The sequence below is a fragment of the Brassica napus genome, chromosome C7, assembly GCF_020379485.1.
Source record: "Brassica napus cultivar Da-Ae chromosome C7, Da-Ae, whole genome shotgun sequence".
NCBI lineage: Eukaryota > Viridiplantae > Streptophyta > Magnoliopsida > Brassicales > Brassicaceae > Brassica > Brassica napus.
Window position 1 is genome coordinate 7,406,823 of NC_063450.1, and position 23,805 is coordinate 7,430,627.

Consider the following 23,805-nt stretch of genomic DNA (forward strand, 5'->3'; position numbering starts at 1 on the left):
TTTCCTTAAATAAAAGCTACAGACTTACCTAATATGATTTACATATATATGACAATTAATGATTATGAATAATAAAGATTTGATAACAATTTTTGCATCCTTCTTCATTTTTGGTTAATTTTATATTATTAAAAAATAAACAATCACATTAACCATATAATAAAAAAATAGATTTTTTCTCACATGTTATATTTTGAATTTTTTATAATGACTTTAAATTACAAAAAGGAGGAAACCTTATATGTTATATATTTTTTTAAAACGACTTTAAAATACAAAAATGATGACACCTTATATGTTATATTTTTCTTATATGTTAGATTTTTTCTTATATGTTATATTTTGAATTTTTTAAAACGACTTTAAATTACAAAAATGTAAGTTTTCCTTAAGTATACGACTAAAAATATTAAAATGACATGTATCAATTTGATGGTTGATTTGAAAGCTTTCAAAACCATATGGAAGATAAAAGTCAAAATAATTCAACTGTGAAAACAATACTGTTCACTTTTTCAAGAATGTGTTCGAGGAAAAAAATAAGGTTTTTATGTCATAATTTGTTTAATGTCCACTAGAGAACATTATATTAACCTAAAATATAAGAAGTGTGTATTCTTTCTCTAAATAAAAGCTACGAAATTACCTAATATGATTTACATATATGTGGCAATTAATGATTATGAATAATAAAGATTTGATAACAATTTTTGCATCCTTCTTCATTTTGTTTAATTTTATAATATTAAAAAAATAAACAATCACATTAACCATATAATAAAAAAATTAGATTTTTTCTTATATGTTATATTTAAAAAATTTTAAAATGACTATAAATTACAAAAATGAGGAAACCTTATATGTTATATATTTTTTTAAAACGACTTTAAAATACAAAAATGAAGACACCTTATATGTTATAACTTTCTTATATGTTAGATTTTTTCTTATATGTTATATTTTAAATTTTTTAAAACGACTTTAAATTATAAAAATGTAAGTTTTCCTTAAGTATACGACCAAAAACATTAAAATGACATGTATTAATTCGATGGTTGTTTTGAAAGCTTTCAAAACCATATGGAAGATAAAAGTCAAAATAATTCAACTGTGAAAACAATACTGTTCACTTTTTTCAAGAATGTGTTTGATGGAAAAAATAAGGTTTTTATATCATAATTTGTTTAATGTCCAATCCGATCAACCCATGATGTATTAATTATATTTTTGTTCCATTATTTTTAATAAAAATTGATCCGATCCATCGGAAAGAAATTATATAATAACAACAAAAAATATTTTATATATATAAATAAAATGATCAAATATATAAAAGAAACTATCGGTAATGTATACAAATAAATTCACCATGCGCAAGGCGCAAGTCTTATCGTAGTTCTAAAGTAAAATACTGTAACATGATCGCCAAATCTGCATTTTAATAAATTCTGAAAAAATGCCGAGTTATGGCGATCAAGAATATTGGAAGAAGAGGGATAGAGAATAATAGCAGGGGTGGACAAGATGATTGTAGTGTTCATGTTTTTCAATTCATGTTTCTTGTGCGATACTTTGCTTATTTCTTTCTGTTTTGAGTAAAGTTGCATCAAACACAAAGATTATAAGAACTTCTCTTCTTATTAGATTCAGAAACTCTCTCAAAACTAAACTTTTCAATGTGTTTCTCTTTTGATGGAACATCTCTCCATGAAAACTCTTTATATAGGAAGAAGCTACATCTTTTCCTAATTAAGGGCAAAGCTACATCTTTTCCTAATAATAATATGGAAACATTCCTAAGCTCGATATGTTTTCCTTTTTCCTTAACCCATCAAACTTCACTTTAATGAGTTAACTTGCTCCTCAAGTTAATTGGAATTGTCCAACATTCTCCCCCTTAATTCCAACTTGAATATTAGGTATGTTGATCTTCTTAACTCCGATGAACTTGCGTAGACCGTTAATAGGTGCATCGCATTTCTTCGATACGATGTTGCATCAGAACATGAGTATAGATGCTTCACTGCTTCTCTATGACTCTCTCTTAAGCATCCTATGGTGCTTCGATACGATGTTGCATCAATCTCAGGCTCCTCCTCTGCCTTTGATACTTTCAAACTCGTGTGCATCGGAACGTGAGTATAGTTACATGACTCCATCTTCGTCTTGACAAGTATACCTTGCGCGTATCCTTCTTTTTTGATGTGAATGCCATCAGCTCCTTGCGTTACTTCTATACCAAGATAGTATGTAAGCATCTCGAGGTCTGACATCTCAAATCTTCTTGACATATCATCTTTGAATTGCTTGATAACATTGAGCGAAGTCCCTGTTACAAACAAGTCATCGATGTATATAGCTATGATCAGAAGTTCCCCCTTCTGTTTCTTCTGATATATCGCAGGTTCCTTGGTGCACTTCGTGAACTCCATCTCCTTGAGAACATGGTCGAGTTTGATGTTCCAAGCTCTTAGAGCAACTGGTGAAAACACTTCGTCGAAGTCTATGTCTTGTTGTTGCACGTAGCCTTTTGCGACTAGCCTTGCTTTGTATTTGATCACTGTTCCATCTCCATTCCTCTTGATCTTATAGATACACTTCAAACCTATCGGTTTCACACCTGCCGGCTTCTTGACGAGCTTCCAGGTCTTATTTTTGATGATAGATTCGATCTCTGCCTTCATTGCATCGATCCAAGCTTGTATCACTGCAGCTTGTATCACTGCAGCTTCAATGTAACTTTCTGGTTCACCATCGATGGTGAGCAAGAGTCTGCCACTTTCAACTTCAGTGAGTAGGATGTAATCATCGAACCGCTTTGGTTTTCTGATGTTACAACTATATCTTGATGTTACATGCTGGTCTTGGTTTGCATCGTTGTTCTCTGCTAGTTGCTCTTGTTCACATGCGTCTACAACTTCTTCTTCATTATTGTTTTGCTCTTCGTGGTGTTGGTGATCTTGATGCTCATCACCATCTCCTTCTTCTGTAACATCAATATGAGGAAGCTTGAATGATCCTGGTTCTTCGTCTACGTTTGTTGATAGTGTATATGATGCGGTGAGATGTCTAGTTACACCGTTTTCTTCACAGAAACGAATGAAATCAGAAGATGTGAACTTTCCTCCTCTATCGGTGCGAAAATTCTTGAGTTGTAGCTTCGTTTGATTCTCCATGAACTCCTTGAACATTTTGAACCGATCGAACGCTTCACTCTTCTCTCTTAGCAGCATCGTCCACATATATCTTGAGTAATCATCAATTAAGACAAATACATATCTATTGTTTGTTGGGGGTTGATGGTGATATCGGACCGCACAAGTCACCATGTACCAACTCCAATGCGTGTGATGCTCGATACTTTACTTTAGGCAGGAAAGACTTCTGAGTTTGCTTTCCAACAAAGCAGGCGTTGCACACATCTTTCTCGTGTATCACCTGAGGCATCCCTACTACCATCTCTTTGTCTACCATATTCTTCATGACTCCAAAGTTCACATGTCCTAGCCGTGCATGCCACGTCCATGTAACATCAGTTTCTTGTATTTGAAGACACTTCGGATATTCAACCTCCATTGGCGTCTTGTACAATCGGTTTGGTTGCCTTGCGACTTGTACTAATAGCCTTCCACGGGGATCTTTCAGCATCAGTAAGTCTTCTTTCATATTAACCTCACAACCCATCTCGGTTGCTTGTCCAAGACTTATGATATTTTGTTTAATTCTTGGGATGTAGTAGATATCTTTGAGTGCTCTTCTCTCCCCTGATTTTCCGATGAACGTGATCGAACCTTTCCCAACAATCTCGATGTTTGATCCATCACCGAATTTGACTTTGCCTTTGATGCTATCATCTCGGTTTGAGAAGAACTCTCTCTTGCCTGTCATATGGTTACTTGCACCATTGTCAAGGTACCATATACTCGTATTTCCATCGCATTCATCAAACCTCTTAGGAAACACTCTCTCTTCGTTGAGGAATACTATTTCATGCATATATAATGCATCTGCTTCTTGTGTTTCTGTTAGGTTAGCTTCTTCTCTTGGTCGTGTAGGACAATGTGACACGAAGTGCCCCATCTTGTCGCATCGCCAACATCTAACCTTAGAGTAGTCCTTCTTGGTCTTGCCTGAAGCTTCTCCTCCTTTGTTATGACCATCAGAAACATTAGACCTTCCTTGTCCTCTTCCTCTTCCACCATAACCTCTACCTATACCTCTTCCTCGCGAGTTGTTATGGCTTCCACCACCTTGCATATCATTCTTTCCAAACATGAGCTTCGATTGACCTTCATCTTGGGTTTCTTCTTTGATGCGTTCTTCGAAAACCTTCAATCTCCCAACAATGTCTTCGAATCCCGTTGAATTTAGATCCAGCACTTGTTCTAACGAAGCTACAATGTGAATGAACTTCGTTCTTGGAAGTCCCTTCAGAAACTTCTTTACCAGCTTCGATGCTTCCATTATCTCTCATAACGCGGCTGCTCTCGATGCTAAGCCTGAAAGTTTTCCTGCGTAGTCATCCACCGTGTCTGTGTCTGTCATCTTCAGTTTGTCGAACTCAGACATCAAAGTTTGTAACCTTGCTTCTCTCACGCGATCAGCACCTAGGTTACGGGATTTGATAGCTTCCCAAATCTTCTTCGATGTATCATGTTCTCCAATCTGAAGTACTAGCGCCTCCGGGACTGATTGAAAGATTAGAACAATCGCCATATTGTTCTTCTTTGCATCGTTACTCCCTGGATCAATCGTATCCCAAACTTCGTATAAACGAAGCATCACTTTCATTCGCATCGACCATACGGTGTAGTTGGTCGATGTTAGCATCGGACATCGTATGTCCTTCTTCATCTCAAGACCTTTATCACGTGCTTGAGAATCGTCTCCCATGTTTTGATCGAAGTTACAACTCCTCTTGTAAACGACCTTCGAAACCTTGCTCTGATACCAATTAAAGTTGCATCAAACACAAAGATTATAAGAACTTCTCTTCTTATTAGATTTAAAAACTCTCTCAAAACTAAACCTTTCAATGTGTTTCTCTTTTGATGGAACATCTCTCCATGAGAACTCTTTATATAGGAAGAAGCTACATCTTTTCCTAAGGGCAAGGCTACATCTTTTCCTAAGGGCAAAGCTACATCTTTTCCTAATAATAATATGGAAACATTCCTAAGCTCGATATGTTTTCCTTTTTCCTTAACCCATCAAACTTCACTTTAATGAGTTAACTTACTCCTCAAGTTAATTGGAATTATCCAACATTGAGCACTGAATCGATATCAATGGTGAAACTGAATTAGCAACTTTAAGTCTCGTACAGGTACATCGGATTCGTTAAAGATTTCTTCACCAAAGTTCATGATGATCCTTTTGGTCCTTTGTCACCTCATTTTGCTTCTGATTGTCCAGGCCAGAGTAGTCTCCGATGTTCTATGCCGAATTTACCGGTAATCAAGACTCGTGCTAAGCCCTCATTACAATGGTAAAGCAAGCTTCTATGTTTGGAACTCTTTCGTTTATGTTTCATTGGCTGTGCGATTATGCTTGATCTTCTACCTGAGTTTGAGATGGATTCATATGTGTTGTTTCTTGGTTTGGTGGTTTGGTGGAGCTCATTGTTCCATCAGGAATGATTCTCGCATTCTATCAAAGCCACCAAAGAGTAATTTCACCTCATGTTCATGGCACATGTACAGTGATGTGGTATGCAGATTTCTACTCACCATAAATACAGTTCTGGAATGATCTTTGTTGATTCTAGAAGTATTCGTCATGATGATGATATTGCTGCGTTCTGGCCTAGTTTAGAACGTAGATATGCACATAGAGAGGGGGAGGTTATGTCGACAAATCTTAAACAGAATCATGTCTGTGGTGATACTTGTGGATATTCTTCCTGTATTTTGCAGCGTATATGGGAGTAAGGGACAACTTTTTGATTAGATATGGTATTCATTGATCTGTTCAGAGCGTCATGTTATTCAAGAGTAGCAGATTCCGCCTGCATCGTGTTATATGAGTCTTGTGAACTACTATGGCTGCTGTGAATGACTTGAAACTTCTTGCTGAGACGAAAATGGTGTTCTTGTGTTGGTTACACTGGTAAGAGATTAGGTTGCAGTGATTCTAGCTGACTTTCAATTTGCTCAACGAATTAGAAACTTGCTGCTGTAACAAGTACAAAATCATAGAAAAACAAACATCACTTATTTGCAGAAGACAATAATAGCATCAAGTTTCTCTACTGATCAGCATTTTCTCTAGCTGCATCACGAACATAAGGCTTTCCTGCTCTAGGGTATGGCTAGGGATGTTAACTACAGGGTTAGGGCTCAACCCTGTTTTGTTTATTGAAAGTCCAATCCTATTTTAACCCAGCACTCTTTTAACCGTATTATAATCAAGGGTTAGGGCTGGTACCAGGGTTAGCTCATTTAATTGAAAAAAATATTTCATTTATTCGTAGTTTTGGCGGGAAAACTCGATTTGTCGGTTTCGGCGGAAAAACTCGATTTTGCGGTTTTGGCGGGAAAACCCGATTTTCCGGTTTCGGCGGAAAACTTGATTTTGTTGTTTCGGCGGGAAAACGCGATTTTACAGTTTTGGCAGGAAAACTCGATTTGCCGGTTTTGACAGAAAAACTCGATTTTGCGGTTTTTGCGGTTTTTGCGGGAAAACTCGATTTTGCGGTTTTGGCGGGAAAACTTGATTTTGTGGTTTTGGTGGAAAAACTCAAATTAGGTTTTGGCGGAAAAAAACACAATTTTTGTTTTTTGACGGAAAAACTTTATTCTTAGTTGTGGAGCAAAAACTCGATTTTGCGATTTTGGGAGGAAAACTTTTGATTTTGATGCTCAACAAATTGGAGGAAAGAATCATATCATATCTTAATTTTTCTAGTTTTATCTTTAAAATTTAAGAACAAAAATAAATGAAATATTTTTTTCAATTAAATGAGCTAACCCTGGTACCATGTCTAACCCTTGATTATAATAGGGTTAAAATAGGGCTGGGTTAAAATAGGATTGGGCTTATAATAAACAAAAGAGGGTTGGGCCCTAACCCTGTAGTTAACATCCCTATCCCTAGGTATGGCTTCTTGGTAGAGCTGGAAATTTTAATCATTGCTCGCGGGCTCTCCTCTGTTTGACCCGCCGTGGGGCGGGTGTGGGTCGAACAATTTGAAAATTTTGAATCGCGGGTGCGGGTCGAGATTATTTTAAGCGGGACGAATGCGGGTCAGCCGAATTTGAGTCGCGGATACCCGCCAATCCACAAATTAAAAAAAATGAATTTTCTTTAAAAAAAAATTTCATAAAAAAATATAAAATATCATAAATATTTATAAAATTTTAATAATATTTATATATTTTTAAAATAATTAGTATATAATTAAAAGTAATTATTTTTAAGTACAATTATTATTTTTTATATAATTAATATTACCCACGAGTTTGGTGGGTTACCTGCGGGTTTTGGTGGGTTACCCGCGGGTTTTGGCGAGTTACCCGTGGGTTTTGCGGGAGGGTGTAGATATAAAAGTTTTTGTTAGCGGGTTATACGGGTCGAGCTTTTGAATCAAAAAATTAATTGACCCGCGGCAGAGCGGGTCGGGGCGGGTTGACCTCTGAACCCAACACTACTTCTTGGTTGCACGTCTCATTTTTTCACGGCCTCTCGACAGTTGTTTTTTTTGGCAACGAGCGACTATTTTATTACTCAAACTTGAGGTGGTCTGGGTAACTAGACCGAAATAGAACCTGTTGATAGTTGTTTATTAGTAATTATTATATACAAAACATGTGTGGCAAAAATGAATGAATAGATAAAGAGACCCATGAGCAAAAATTTTATTTGACAAAATAAATTATCATCTCAAATCACCGAAACTACTTTGATTTTTTTAGAAATATTGTACCAAAACACCTGTAGATTTCATTTTTTATTTTTTAAGTTTTACTAAAATCACTCAAATAACTTCAAAACTCACCTAAATTCCACCAAAATTAAAACACTCCAAAATCTCCTAAAATCTTTGATTCAATACACCCCCAACATCCACGGAGGTGGTATTCTATGTAAGCTATTTTTAACGGAAAATGAATGTCAAATCTCTTAAAATCTCAATCATAATTTTTTTTTAAAGATACTGTTTAGAGTTGAATAACAGTGGATTTATATAAGTTTTACAACTTATTAATTGAATAAAAAGAGATTACAAGTAAGTTTGAACGACTGTGCGCAAATCCTAAATTCAATAACACTTGATTTGAAAAGAGTTTTTAAAATCATACATTGAATAATATGAGATTTTAATAAAATTTTAAAATCTCTTACAATTCTTATTCCAAAACACCTCCCCCCCCCCAAAAAAAATAATCGCACGGTAAAAAAAGTTGTTTACTTCTGTAAAAAAAAAGCTGTTTTGTTTGTATAAATGTTAAATGAAAAAAAAAGTTGTTTATTAGAATCATATCTATACTTTTTTTTGGTGTAAATGTTAAATGAAAAAAAACTTGTTTACTAGAATCATATCATCGACTTTGCAAACAAAAAAGAACAGACCTTACACCAAAAAAACAAAAAGAACAGACCCTAGTCATTTCATGTTATCATTATAAACTTTCATTTTGAGCATTCGGTATTTTTTTGTTTCCCTTTATTCGTGTATCAAGTAATCAGATTTGAAAGCCCTTTCAAAGAAAAGTGATCAGATTTGTTTATATCATATACTATCAGTGAGCAGGTAGAAATACTTATCATTGAATGTGTGCGTAATTAACAAATATCAACATGCAATGCTTTATTTGGTTAGGTGAAGAAAGACAAGAAAAATTGGCGTTCTTGATATTTTAGATCATTAGAATAAATTGATATCCCTTATATTGGCTTATATCAAAAAACATACACGAATCCACCGGAATAGCCAACATAAAAGTGCACTACACATTATAAATCATTTTTTCTAGTTGGAACATAATCATCATATATGCTTTGAGTATTTTTTTTCTGTCAGCAATATGCTTTGAGTATAGATAATAAGAATAAAAAATCTTTTGTAATAATTTGGTTATGAGCGAGTACGAGGAGACAGCTATCGTAAGAAAGAAGTCTTTTCGATTGTGTTTCAGCAAACATAAAATTAATTCTTTTATAATTCTTTTTTGTTTTATTCGCTCTAAAAGTTCAAAAAATTAACGAAAATATTATAATTTATTTATTTTATATTTTTGAAATATTATAATTTAATTCAAATATCATCATCTTTATCATGTATTCACAAAATATCATTATTTTATTAGCATAAATCAAAATTGATAACCAAATTCAAAATTTAAAAGTACTAGTTTTAAACGCATTAACAATAATTTATATATTTTTTTATCTCGTTTTACACATACAAACAAGCGCAGACCTACCACCAGAGAGGGTGGGGCACGTGCCACATACTCTTTTTTTTTTCAATTTTTTTTTTAACTTCAAACCAAAGAAAAAGAGATGGGTCTTGTTACAATTTGTTTTTTAACTTCAGCCCAATTAAAAATAAAATATGTAGACAGTCCATCAATTTTTGTTACAATTTTAATTATCCAACCTAAATAATTATTAGTCTAAAATTTAAAAACCCTAATGTTCCTAAATAGACTTTACGTTCTTCTCTTTTGAAAAAAAAAAATTGCAGAAACTTTATTCATCATCTTTAATATCTTTTCTCATTATTTCTTTGACATCTTTTCTAAGTAAGTTTATACATCATTGTTAATACTTTTTATTATTATTTAGCCTTAATTACTAAGTTACTAACATAATTTTTTTTAGGTATCCATGGAGAAATATTTTAAAAAACAGTGTTTATCATCATCAAAAGTTAATTCAGAGAATTTGCCTTCTAGTTCTTCACTACCAAAAACCAACACGGAGAATTTGGCTTCTACTCCGCCAATGTCATCATCAAAAACTAATTTGGAGAATTTGCCTTCAGATCCTGCAGAGAGAAAAAGTATAAAGGAATATCATCCAAACGAAAGAGATGAGGTAAGACGAAAATATCTTACTAAAGGTCCTTGTCAACCTCGCGGTCATGATTTTCCTAAAACACTGAAAGGACATAAGCTTAGAAGATTTAATCCTGCTTGGTTTGATCTCTACGGTGATTGGTTGGAATATAGTATAAAAACAGACAAGGCATTTTGTTTGGTTTGCTACTTATTTAGAGACTATACTGAAAATAAATGCGGAAGTGATGAATTTGTGACAAAAGGCTTTGATACTTGGAAAAATCCAAAGAGATTAGGAGAGCATGTTGGATTGGTGAATAGTTTTCACAACAATGCTCTAAAGATGGCTGACAATCTAATGAATCCAAATCAATCGATCGTTCAGGCTTTTTATAAGCAGAATGACGCAACCAAGAATGAATACAAGATCAGATTGAATGCTTCAATTGATGCTTGTAGATATTTATTACGACAAGGATTACCTTTTCGAGGTCATGATGAATCAACAGAGTCAGCTAATAAAGGAAACTTTGTAGAGCTTGTGAAGTATACTGCAGATCAAAATGAGATTGTTAGTAAGGTTGTATTGGAGAATGCTCCAAAAAATAACCAGATGGTGTCTCATAAAATCCAGAAAGATCTAGCTCATTGCTTTGCAGAAAAAGTTACTCAGTCTATTATTCAAGAAGTTGATCATGGTGTATTTTGCTTGCTGGTGGATGAGTCTGCAGATGTTTCTACTAAAGAGCAAGTGGCAGTGGTTTTTCGTTTTGTTGATAAAAAGGGGATAGTCAAAGAAAGATTTGCTGGTATTATTCATGTTCAAGAAACTTCTTCTGCATCTCTAAAATGTGCTATCGATTCATTTTTTGCAAAACATGGATTAAGTATGAAAAAGCTAAGAAGACAGGGTTATGATGGAGCTAGCAATATGAAAGGTGAATTCAATGGGTTGAGATCTTTAATTCTAAGAGAAAATAGTTCTGCATATTATGTTCACTGCTTTGCTCATCAGCTTCAGTTGGTTGTCGTGGGAGTTGCTAAAAAACATTTTGAAGTTAGTGATTTCTTTGATAAGATTTATGTTTTGTTAAATGCGGTTGGAGCTTCTTGTAAGAGAAAAGATAAGATTCGAGAAGATCAACGTAAGATAATCGAGGAAGGAGTTAGGGAGGGTAAAATTAAGACAGGAAAATGACTAAATCAGGAGTGTTCTCTTCAAAGGCCTGGTAATACTCGTTGGGGTTCTCACTACAAAACCTTATTGAGATTGGCTGATTTATTCACTTCCATCATTAAAGTGCTTGAGTATGTCGAAAGTGATGGGTCAGATGGTATCAAAAGATGTCAAGCTAATGGTCTTCTCAAATACTTTCACACGTTCGATTTTGTGTTCTACTTACAGTTGATGTTGCTTCTTCTTGGTCTCACACATAATCTATCAAAGGCTTTACAAAGAAAAGATCAGGACATCTTGAATGCAATGTCTCTAGTGAAATCTACCAAGCAACAATTGTGCAAGCTCAGAGAAAATGGATGGGATTCAATCATTGGAAAGGTGAACTCTTTTTGCAAGAACAATAATACAGAGTTATTTATTATGGAAGAAGAATTTGTTAATCCAAAGAGGCCAAGACAAAGAAGCAACATAACAAACTTGCATCATTATCAAGTTGAATGTTTTTACACTGTATTGGATATGCAGATTCAAGAGTTCAATGATCGTTTTGACGAGATAAACACTGAATTGCTTGGTTGTACTGCATCTTTGAGCCCCACCGATTCATTCCACCAGTTTGATCAATCAAAACTTGTACGGTTGTCAGAGTTTTATTCTGAAGATTTTAGTTCTATGGAACGAATATCTTTTGGGCATCAACTTGGTATTTACATCGACAATATCTCTGAAGATCAAAGGTTTGCTAATTTGGAGGGTCTTGGAGATCTTGCACGTGTGATGGTGGAGACCAAAAAACATCTTTCACATCCTCTTGTTTATCGACTTTTGAAGCTAGTTTTGACTTTACCTGTTGTCACCACTACAGTCGAGAGATCTTTCTCTGCGATGAAAATTGTGAAAACTACCTTGCGCAACCGAATGGGTGATGAATTTTTGAACGATTGCATGGTTTGCTATACTGAAAAGAGCACTTTGACGAAGTGACTAACGATATGGTGATAAAAAGATTCCAAGATATGAAAGATCGAAGAATGACTTTATAAGTTTTTTCATTACTTTTTTATATTAGAGATTTATGTTTTAGTTGTCATAAATTATTTCAGTTTGATTTTAATATTTATATTATATTAATTATTTTATTTATTATAAATTAAAATATATATGTGCTACAGTCTAACTAAATTTCTAGGTCCGCCCCTGCATACAAACCACTTTTCTTGATTATCTTCTCTCATTTTATCTTGAAAATTCAAAAATTTAAATTTTAAGATTACGTGTTGACAAAAAATATATTTAAGTTTGATGATACTTGGTCTATAATGAATAGGTATTTATCATTAGAAGTTACGAATGTTAGAGAAAATAAATACAAACTCTCACCGAATTTATGTATGATATGAATATTTTCAGATCTGTTTGGCATAGAAAATTTCTTCGAAAATCCGTTCCATCGATAAAATTTGTAAAAGGATCATCTAGTCAATGCATATGTTTTTTTTTTTGCAATTGACTATTTTGTGAATTTTCCTAAAAAAAAACGTTTAGAATTCTTTCTAACTTGTTTTGTAACAAAATAAATTTGGTTACACTTCCCGAAAAGTTTCCGCATAAGCAAGATTAGTTTTGTATTGAAAAAAATCTTGCTGAAAATTGACTTTTTATAGTAGACTTATAAAAAAGTCTAGTGCGTTGATTTATGAAAAAAAACACTTCCCATGTTAGAATAAATATCCAAGGTGTCACGAAAAGTCTGTCCATATCAGTTTTCAATTAACAAAAAAATAATAAAACATTATTTTAAAACTAATTAATTAGAAGATTTTTCGAGGAGTTCTATTTTTGTTCTGAGATTTAGTTCTAACCCTTAGTTTTGAGAGAAACTTCTCTTTAAGTTTTTTCAATATATTTTCTTTTAAAGATTTTAGACAGTAGCTTTAGATTTTATTTGAAAAATTTAATTGCTATTTTGTTGGTCTAGAGAGAATTGTGGTTGCATAGAGCATTATTGATAAGTCACACCAATCACCTCCGATATAACTAGTAAGAAACTGATTTCTACAACCATGATTTGTTTAATTTTGAATAAATTTATTTTCATTTTCTTTATAACGAAAAATGAAAATCAACTTCAAATTGGAAAGAGCAGTTAATCTAATAAAATATAAATTATCTAGATTAATGTTTGATAAATTAAAATAACATTTTAGTATTAATTATTTTGATATTTTAATGAATTAATAAAATATGATAATTTTAGCGTTACAAGCTTAAAAATGTTTTAATGTAATTTATTTTGGAAAATCTAATTTTCTTTCAATTTCCAGAAACTTTTAATTCTTCGGTCAACCAAGAATTTGAAGGAAAAGAAAAACAGCAACCAATTAGAGTAAGCTCAATCAAAGCCATAGATCACTGGTTTCAAACTTAAAAAAACGACCTCACGCGCTTTAACTTCCTCTATCTCTCCTCTTTTCTTCCTTCCTCTGCCTAAAACCCATAAATGACTGTTAAATAAATCTATCGTCTTTACAAAGAAACAAATCATTTTAAATCAATACTTGCTCCATTTACGGAGATCTATAATCTCTACTTTGAAGACGAGTTTCGTTTCTGTATCCTCCATTGATTTGGGTTTCTCGAAATAGTTAACAAGTTCAAGACTTTTGATCAAGCCGCGTGAAACCAAACAAGAAAGTGTTAGTTTCCGCAAATATGAGTTCAAAGACAGCTCATCTTTGATCACTCTTTCTACAAACTACTTGTGTTTAAGTAGCGAAGCAAGTAAATACCCAACAACTTGGTCTTAAGGAAAAAAAAATAGTTGCTTGAGTTATGTTGGAGTTGAACGGTTCTTTGCTTCGCCAGATGAGTTGCCTCTGTCTCTGGTGGTTCTTTGCTTCGACGCTGGTGGTGGTTATAGCGGAGGAGAAGAAAGTGGCAGAGAGACAGCTTAATCAGACGCCGACTTGGGCTGTTGCTAGTGTCTGCACCTTCTTCATTGTTGTCTCTGTTCTTCTTGAGAAGCTGATTCACAAAGTTGGAACGGTATGGTCTTGAATTGAACTTGTTCTTGGAGGATTTAATGGAAATGGGTTGTCTTTAACTCGAGAAAAGGAATTTAATGGAAATGGGTTGTCTTTAACTCGAGAAAAGGAATTATCTTTGTCTTGAGATTTTGGCTTTTATGTTCTGTCTGAATTGGTGTATCTCTCCTGTTCTTGATTTAGGTTCTATGGGACCGGAACAAGAAAGCTCTTCTAGATGCCTTAGAAAAGATCAAATCAGGTAAAAGTTGTGATGTTTTGACTAGTTTGTCTGTCCATTTCTGTTCTGTTTGGACTGAAAGTCTTTGACTTCCTCTTTGCTGCAGAGCTGATGGTTCTTGGATTCATCTCTTTGCTTCTGACATTCGGCTCAAGTTTCATTTTGGAAATTTGCATCCCTTCACATGTTGCTCATACGATGCTCCCATGTCCTACAACCATCGAAAAGGAGGTAGATGAGAAAGGGGAAGAAGGTCACAGGAAACTCTTGTGGTTTGACCACAGAGTCCTATCAGAAATATCTGTTCCAAAGTGCAAGAGAGAGGTGAGAGTATTGTTTCAGATTTTTTTTCTTGCTGTTCCAAAGATTGTGAAAATAAAAACAATACGTGTTGTGTTGATGATGATTTCAGGGTTATGAACATCTTTTCTCTAGCAAGGCACTTCACCAGTTGCATATACTCATATTCTTCTTAGCAATTTTCCACGTTTTCTACAGCTTCTTGACTATGATGCTTGGGAGGTTAAAGGTACTTATAAAACCGTTACAACTTTATAGTTAGTTTGGCATCTCAGTTTTGGTTTAGTTATAGAACTAGGTGGTGTGTGTGTTTTCAGATTCGTGGATGGAAACATTGGGAGAAAGAGACATCATCACATAACTACGAGTTTTCTGTTGGTACATCTCGTTTGACTTTGACTTTTGAGGCTTCTTCACCTGAGTTCTGATCTTGAGAATTCTGATTAGTGACTTTGTTATTGTTGCAGATACATCCAGATTTAGACTCACTCACGAAACGTCTTTTGTGAGAGAGCATACTAGTTTCTGGACTAGGATTCCATTCTTTTTCTATATAGTAAGAATTAATTATCTATCAACCTTTTGTTACTTTTTTCTTAGCAAACTCTAGTTGGAAACTGTTCATAATCAAGTTCTCACTCTCTGTAAATACAATGTTTTTTTTTCAGGGATGTTTCTTCAGACAGTTTTTCAGATCTGTCAGGAGAACAGACTATATGACACTGAGAAATGGATTCATTGCTGTGAGTCTTCCAAATTACAATCATTTGGTTGATTTTAGTATATTTTTTGTTGTTCTTGCTGAATCACTATGTTGTTGGTTTGTGCAGGTTCATCTAGCTCCAGGGAGTCAATTCAACTTCCAGAAGTATATCAAAAGATCCTTAGAGGATGATTTCAAGCTGGTGGTCGGAGTCAGGTAACTAACTTCTCTTACAACACTTAAGCTAAGTAGAAATATATTCTTCTTCTTGTGTAGTATCACTGACATGATTTACTCTTCTTGCAGCCCGGTCTTGTGGGCATCTTTTGTCCTTTTCCTTCTCCTAAACGTTGAAGGTTAGAATCCTGTGTGTATATAACGTTACTGTGTGAGTGGACTGTGTTTTTAATCTCTTGAATTGGTACCTTCAGGCTTCAAGATATTGTACGTTGGAACTGCATTGCCGGTTATCGTAAGATATATTTGTCTTTAAGCTTACATACAAACTTCTTCTATTCACAGTGTTTTGACCAACTTGTTCTTGTTTGTGCAGATAATATTAGCTGTGGGGACAAAGCTTCAAGCGATCATGACAAAGATGGCTCTCGGGATCACTGATAAACATGCGGTTGTTCAAGGAATGCCACTTGTAAAAGGCAACGATGAGTACTTCTGGTTCGGTCGTCCACAGTTGATTCTGCATCTCATCCATTTCGCTTTGTTTCAGGTACATACTTATTAGAAACATGAGTAAAGTAAACACACAACAACGCAACCACATGTTCTGTCCTCACAGATTATATTGAATGTTTTTTCTTTTGCAGAACGCTTTTCAGATCACATATTTCTTCTGGATATGGGTAACAACTTTGCTATGTCTTTGCTTTGGAGTTTCATTTGTTACAAGAATGACCAATCTTCTGTTTTTTTCGATCAGTATTCCTTTGGAAACAACTCTTGCTACCATCCTGATTTCAAGATTGCACTTGTAAAAGTATCCATAGCGTAAGACTCTTAACCTCAAAGACACAAACACATGATCGATCATACTACGAATATTGATTTTTTTTTTTTTCTTGCAGTTTAGGAGTGTTATGCCTTTGCAGCTACATCACACTCCCTCTTTACTCCCTCGTTACTCAGGTAACTTTTCTTTGTTCATAAACCTAGGAAAATCAAGCATTTATATTCGAATTTTTTAACCAAGAAATCTGCATATATACAGATGGGTTCACAGATGAAGAAATCAGTATTCGATGAGCAAACATCAAAGGCGCTAAAGAAATGGAGAATGGCCGTGAAGAAAAAGAAAGGCGGGAAAGGTAGCACCACCAAGAGACTTGGTGGAGATGGAAGCGTGAGCCGTACGGCATCAACTGTTAGGTCTTCTTTGTCTCTACGGTCATTGCAGCGTTATAAAACTACAGGACATTCTATGAAATACGAAGGACTGGACCCCGAAACATCAGATCCCGATACAGAGAACGAAGCTTTCGCGCCTCCCATGCCTAAAAGCATGCCAACGTCTCCAGGCATTGAGCTTGCCACTGAACTAGAGACCAAGACCGGTGAGACTAGCTGTGACGGTGAAAATAGTTCTAAGGAGTTCTCTTTTGTCAAGCCTGCGCCGAATAAAGAACCATCGCAAGACCGGTCAGACTAGCCCTGACGGTGAAACTGATTCCATATTAGATATATTTTGTCAGGCCTCGGCGGAGTTGAGAGCCATTGTAGTAAAGAATAGTTACTGCAGATAGTTACTTTATGGTTTATTTATCTAAATGCTTTTGTAAATCAATGCCGTGGTAGAAAAGTTAAGTATCAATTAATTAAGTTACGGTTTTGTCTTTTTCATTGATATGAGTTAGTCATTTTCCCATTTGGTGATATAATTCGGGCTTGTCATATGACTGGATTATCAAGCAGTAGCAGTGCCTTTACATGGGAAGGTGTTTTAGAAACGTTGAATGGTTCAAAAGTGTTCTCTGCATCCAAATCAAGCCTTTCTGAAAGAAATAAAAACAGATTCTGACCACCTAACCGTTCTGGTGAACTTAATGTAGTCTCACGAATATGGTAAAGGTTATTTCAAGTTTGATAAATGAGACGGTATGTAGGTGGATAAATTCCCGAACTAGAAATCCTACTTGCGGATTTGAAGAATGGGGATACACAAACTTAGAAGATGATCGGTTAGGAAGAAAGATCTTCTTAGAACCTTTGTGTTCATAAACTTGTAGGAGCTCTTGCAAGGTCTCTTAAGATGTAAGTAAGATGAAGAAAAAAATAGTTTATTGATTTTGATGATTCTTAAAACTGCCGTGAAGCTGCATTATATAAAAATTAAAGGGAAGGAAAGTAAAACATAGTTAGAAAATGAAAGAGATAAAGCCAAGACTAAAAAGGAAAACCACAACGATAAAAAACCGTTATTACTTATCGTGTCACAATACTCCCTCCTTCAGAATATTCTTTGCCTCAAGGATGAAAGTCTGGAAATTTGGCATTGAAGTCTTGGTAAAACTTCCATGTAGCTTGTTAAGGTGTAGAACTCTTCCATTGAACGAGTATTTTAGTCAGCGGTTTGTTATGCCGATTAATATACCATAGATTTTACCCACTTTCAGCCATGGTATATAAGTTTTAAAATATATATTTACTACGATATAAAATTTATTTACAGTGTTTACAGGTTTAATGACGATTTGGAGGAAAGTGGTGATTTTGGTGTCTTTTGGAGACTTTTGAGTGCAGAACCGCATAACGCGTCAAATGTCTAGCTACGTATGGAGACCTTCACACCGTTAGATTGAGCCCATGTTTTGACACAAGATATACATTTGAGTTAGAATTCCAATGCCACCAGTTTGAGGTCAATCAGCATCCTATAGCAGAAGTTATGCCTGTTTTACTGAAACGTGGTCAGTCTGTCTCACGAGAGAAAGCTGTCGAGGAGATGAAGGACTGTTGATTGATGACACAGCCTTGGTTTCGATCGAAGGTGATGCCCAGAATACGGGTCGAGAATATTTTATGACCGACGGAAGCCCAGAAGCAACCACAAATTACCAGAATACCCTTAGACGACTTAAAACCATATTTACGTGTTTTCTAAGCCATTGTTGACGGCTAAGCTTTCTTTTATTCATTGTTCTTAGTTAGGAGATAAGATAGAAACACCTTCAGAGTCCTCTTGGAACTCCTTTTGTTTTGGTTTTAATATCTATTGCAATTTCTTATATTCATCTATGATATCTATGACAAGTATCATGTCTGAGTAGATCCACTTGCTAGATCTATGACAATTTCTTAGACTCACAGTGAGACCTGGTTGTCATTTTCATTAGATATCGAGTTCTAGAATCAATCTTTAGCCTCTATAGATTAGAGTTCTAATAACCTGAATGAAACCCTAAGTCTAGTAACCATCCTTCCATCAAACAACCTCACAATTGTTTACCGAACAACAACCTTGTTCAACCTGCATGCTATATTTACTGCTTAATAACCTATTAGCCTAGCTTAATCATATAAATATTATATCTTTTGTGTGCCCTATCTCGATGTGGATTCGTTCCCAAAGTACTACAACCGAACCTCTTATTTAAGAGAGTAATTCACTCCTTAGGGTAATTTGAATGATATCAAATTTGGCGCAGTTGCCGGGGAGCTTTGATCGCCATTAGATCTTGTCTAGTTAGATTTAGTCTAGGTTTTACTAATGTTCTAAAAATAAACTCATAAAATTTTTTCTTCTGTTTCAGGTACATAAATCTCAGTACCAGGAACAACAATGAAGAGAGGATTTCTAGGTCCTTCAAAAAAGGAGCCTGCTGGTTTATGCACGATCCGTAAGTCTACGAGGGAAGTATCGATCGACACCCTCCAAGCAACAGCGATCGAAAAAGTGAACCAGAAATCGATCGGCAGCAACACAACGCCATCGATCGACATTACTTGCGAGAAGGCAAAGAAGGTCGAGGTACTCATACTGAGTCTTGATAAGAATGGAGTTCTACGTGATGAAGATATTCGCGCTCGCAACAGTGTGGGAAAACTGATTCATACGCAGGGGACGGCAATCCCAGATGATTCTACTGTCGTTGAAAAGGACGACTTTGATCTGAAACAAATATATATCACTCTTATGGGTCAGCGTCCCTTTCATGGATTTCCTTGCGAGCAACCAATGGCTCATTTCTTCATGATTCAGGAATTGGTATCGATTATCTTCAATGAAATCCCTGAAAACTACCACTTTTGCAGATTTTTCCCATACACTCTTGCTGGAGAAGTAGCATGTTGGTTCAAGAAGTTGGCACCAGATTCCCTCAAAACCTGGAAAGACATCGTGAACGCCTTCCTCAACAACTATCTCTATAACGCTGCAGCAAATCTAGAGATAGAGATGGAATCTATGCTGAGATATCAGGTTGACGACCCCACTATGGAAAAGAGAGATGAGCATCGTGGATCTGGAGAGCCAAGCAAAGTAGATGAAGCCGGTACTAGAAGTTTGACCTCAGCATTGATCGACAGTACGACCTCAACGATGACCGATGGTACGACCTCAACGTCGACCGACGGTACGACCTCAACGTCGACTGATGGTACAACTTCAACGTCGATCGACAGTTCGACCTCAACGTCGACCAACGGGACAAACCTCAACGTGGATCGACGGTGTAGATCCTAAAATCTACACTAAATATTTGATAGTGTTTGAGATATAAAACTAGGGAAGAAAGAACTTCATGAGCGACAATATCCTCAGAACACAACGATAGAATTGGATTCGAGTTGACAAGAATGAACTTTATTCTTATGTCGAATAACATTGAGATCTCGGAGGAAAGAAAGATCGTGACTGAACTCGGAGTCGAGCTGCCTACGTACCCTCGTTGAGGGATCAAGTGATAACGTAGTTCAATTATGTTCATATCGAATGAGAGGTTGGTTTCATCGGTATTGAGTGAGGTATAAATGGCATTGTATGAAATACAAGCCCGTGCCATTATCATGATATCGGTTTGGCTATCTCGAGCGAGAGATCGGCTTTGTCAGTCTCGTACCGTTTATGAATGTTTGATGAGTCCTTAAGGACTCGGGCGGTCTGGTTACATACTAGGGCGTATCATCATGACATATGGATAACGTCTCTACAACTTGTCTTCTCATTGAGGTGTCTTGAGAGAAGAACTTTGGTCTGATCAAATACATGGATGTACTTGATCCGTAAAGCACTCAGCAGCACGTCGTTGATCCCATCTCTTTGTCTTTATAAGTAGAATAATATAATTGTGTTTTGTTGATCTCGTGAGTTCCCTTTCCCTCAGGTTCTCTTAAGAGAGCTCAAGTCGGACCCACTTTTACGAGAGATACGTCTCTGCCCTTTATAGGAAGATCTTGCCTATGTCCCCCTTGGTTTGTTGCTGCACGTGCTCCTAAAATACAGCACCTGCTTCTTTATTTTTAGGGATGTCGAGACCGTTTCTCGTAGAGTGTTGTTACCTTTTTTTGACTTGTTCGTCTATCATCGGTTTAGTCTTTAAACCATTTAAATCATATCGGGAAGAATATTCCACCTCGAGCTCGTATGTTCGACATGGGCCTCCTCTTTGCTCTGGGTCGCGCGGCCCACACTTCCTTCAGCCCATTCGGAACATGGACCAAAATTGGGTCCAACATTTGTCCCCCCAGTCCTTCAAGTGAGGTGACGAGGTTGGAGGACGGAGAAATTAATAGCGATATGGTTCCAATTCGATTTTCCTCTAGATAGTTCGGGAAGTCGTTTGTCGTTTGGTAGCGAGATCGTGCAAAAGAAATTACATTCAGCATTTGATCTTGTCTTGTTTGTGATCGAAATAGGAATTCTATCCAAGCCACTGGAAGCATTTAAGTCGTTTGAGGTTCGTTTGATCATTTAGTGATCAGTGTCATTTATGTTTGTGGGTTGAAATAAGGGTTTGACGTCGCATGTTGTAAATGTCGCGCCGAAGATGAGGGTTGGATCGAGCTCGGGGTTTCATAAATATGGGTTGATCTTATCAACAGAGTCACTGATTTGAGCAGTAGGGAGAGTTACTTTGGTGTCTTGTAGTAGATTGATGAATTTATTTTTCTTATGAGATTTAGAATGAATCTGGTCGTTTATTTCGCGTCGCTCCAGGTTTATGTCAATATTTTGTGTTGTGGAAAGTTGTTTGAGATATATGTATATTCCCAACGAATCATTAAGTCAATGCAAAATTATTGGCTACACGTAGAGAGTCGAACTTTTTAATTTGGTTCGGTTATAGGAGCAACTTATATCGTTTGTCCTTGAGATGTTTTGCGAGATGGAAACTGATCATGAATCCAAATCGCGGACCAGTGGTGGCCAAAGGACGCAGTTTATTGATGTTATCGACGAGAGTGATACCACTCAAATTACCCTAAGGAGTGAATTACTCTCTCAAATAAGAGGTTCAGTTGCAGTACTTAGGGATCGAATCCACAAGGACCTAGGGAACCTATTAATTCTAGCCAGGTTATTAATTTTAAGTGTTTGTTGTTTTATGGTTTAAAAGTAAATAGCAATCCTAATTGAGCAAGTCTATTGCTCGACTAACAAGATGATTGGGGGTGTAACTTTATTGGAAGATATTAGATGCAGGGTTTCTATTCAGGTGTTAGAGATTACAATCCTATAGATGCCTAACAGTTACATGCATGACATATTAGAGCTCAACTCCTTAATCATAGTGATCAGCGATGGCAATATTTCACTGGTTAACTAACTAGAGCTTGGATCTCAACTGTCGTCTTTTGATCACAAGAAAGTGTCGATCGATGATCCTATATGGATATCGATCGATACACCTTTCGCAATATCGATCGATTGTCAGAAGACAATATCGAACGATAGCTTCTAGCTAAGCCCTAGGCGCTGGTTGATAATGCTCACTAGTCTCCTAGATCAGAAGTTAGCTCTCTCTAGCAGTCCTAGCATGACAGATTAGATTCAGGACAGGATGATCAAGGATGCTTGAGACATGCAAATTCCTAGGTTCATGTTCTAGTTAGCAAGGCTAAAACAAGCATTAAGAACAATCAATCAATGAATATCACAACTCAGCAAATCTATAGTTGGGGCTAATCCCCCTAACCTATTTGAACCCTAAATCTAACAAGTAAACTACTCAGACATAGCTAAGCAATTCATGACACAAAATATAGATAAAAACTGCATAGAATAAAATAGATGAATCAATGGAGTTCCAACCACAAATCTATCTATGATTTTCTCTCCTAAAACTCTCTCTCTCTCTCTTGCTGAAAGTAAGAATACAATAGTGGCTAAAAAACTCTCCTTGCCTCCTAACACTTAGGCAAGTATATAACTATTAGGTTAAAAACCCGTCAGTGGTAATCTTGTAATTTGATGAAGCCTTGGGTTTAAAGTCGGCTGGAACCAAGTCGCGCATCTCGCGTCTCGACATCGATCGATGGTACAGGATGTACATCGATCGATCATAATCTTCAATCGTCGAGGCTTCTCTTCTGTATCGATCGAAGACACTGGATGTGCATCGAACGATTGCTTCTTCTTCGTATCGACTTCTAATGGTCAGCTCGGATGAGATCTCTTTTAAGCTCCTAAATGCTCCATACTCATCACTTTACTCCAAGATACTCTTGAACCTGAAAACATACCTAATAGGATAGAATATATATAATATATAGATAGTAAAACACTTATATAACATGGATGAAAATTGGTCAAATCCATGGTATATCAACTCCCCCAGACTTAGCCTTTTGCTTGACCTCAAGCAAAACAAACAGGCAGTCTCTCTGAAAGAGGTTTGAAAACCGCAGGGACTCACAGATGTAAAACATAGAAATCATCACCTCTACAATTTCGCAAACCACATCTAAAAAGTCCTAATCACAAAAGCACATTATGCAATATCCTAGCTTAGCATCCAAATTCAATTAGTCTACAACTCAGCAAATCATGTCTGACATTCCCCTCTACTAACCTCATTTCTTAGCATAAATATAAAAGTGCATGATTTACCTTGGGAGTATCGATCACATGATGCAAGGATTTTCAGACAAGTATCTGAAACTGCAGGTAAAAGTTAGTTCCTAATTTATCTCTCTTTAATTTCTCTCTTGAGTCAAAGTCTACTTCCATTGCAGGATCAGTGACAAAGATTGGACAGGCTTCCCTGAATCAAGACTTAATGGTGGTTGCCACCAAGCACTGTTCACTTCTGTTTGACTTATATCCAAGAATTCTTTGTGAAGCGAGCCTTGAAGATTGCCGCCTCCAAATCCCGTTCGAATTCTTTTATTGGAATCTTTAT

The 23,805-nt window shown here is 35.9% G+C and overlaps 1 protein-coding gene and 1 pseudogene across 1 annotated transcript; both read left to right on the forward strand.

Annotated features, from left to right (window-relative positions):
- Positions 1-6,677: 6,677 nt before the first annotated feature.
- On the forward strand, positions 6,678-13,262 carry LOC125590263 (annotated as a pseudogene).
- Positions 13,263-13,695: 433 nt separating this feature from the next.
- LOC106391700 (MLO-like protein 8) lies at positions 13,696-17,305 on the forward strand. The gene is made up of 15 exons (XM_013832400.3): positions 13,696-14,229; positions 14,412-14,469; positions 14,555-14,772; positions 14,861-14,977; positions 15,066-15,126; positions 15,216-15,304; positions 15,417-15,491; positions 15,579-15,667; positions 15,758-15,807; positions 15,883-15,923; positions 16,005-16,178; positions 16,276-16,311; positions 16,389-16,456; positions 16,534-16,594; positions 16,677-17,305. The coding sequence occupies exons 1-15, from the start codon at positions 14,017-14,019 to the stop codon at positions 17,112-17,114; spliced, it is 1,788 nt and encodes a 595-aa protein (XP_013687854.1). The 5' UTR covers positions 13,696-14,016; the 3' UTR covers positions 17,115-17,305.
- Positions 17,306-23,805: the final 6,500 nt, after the last annotated feature.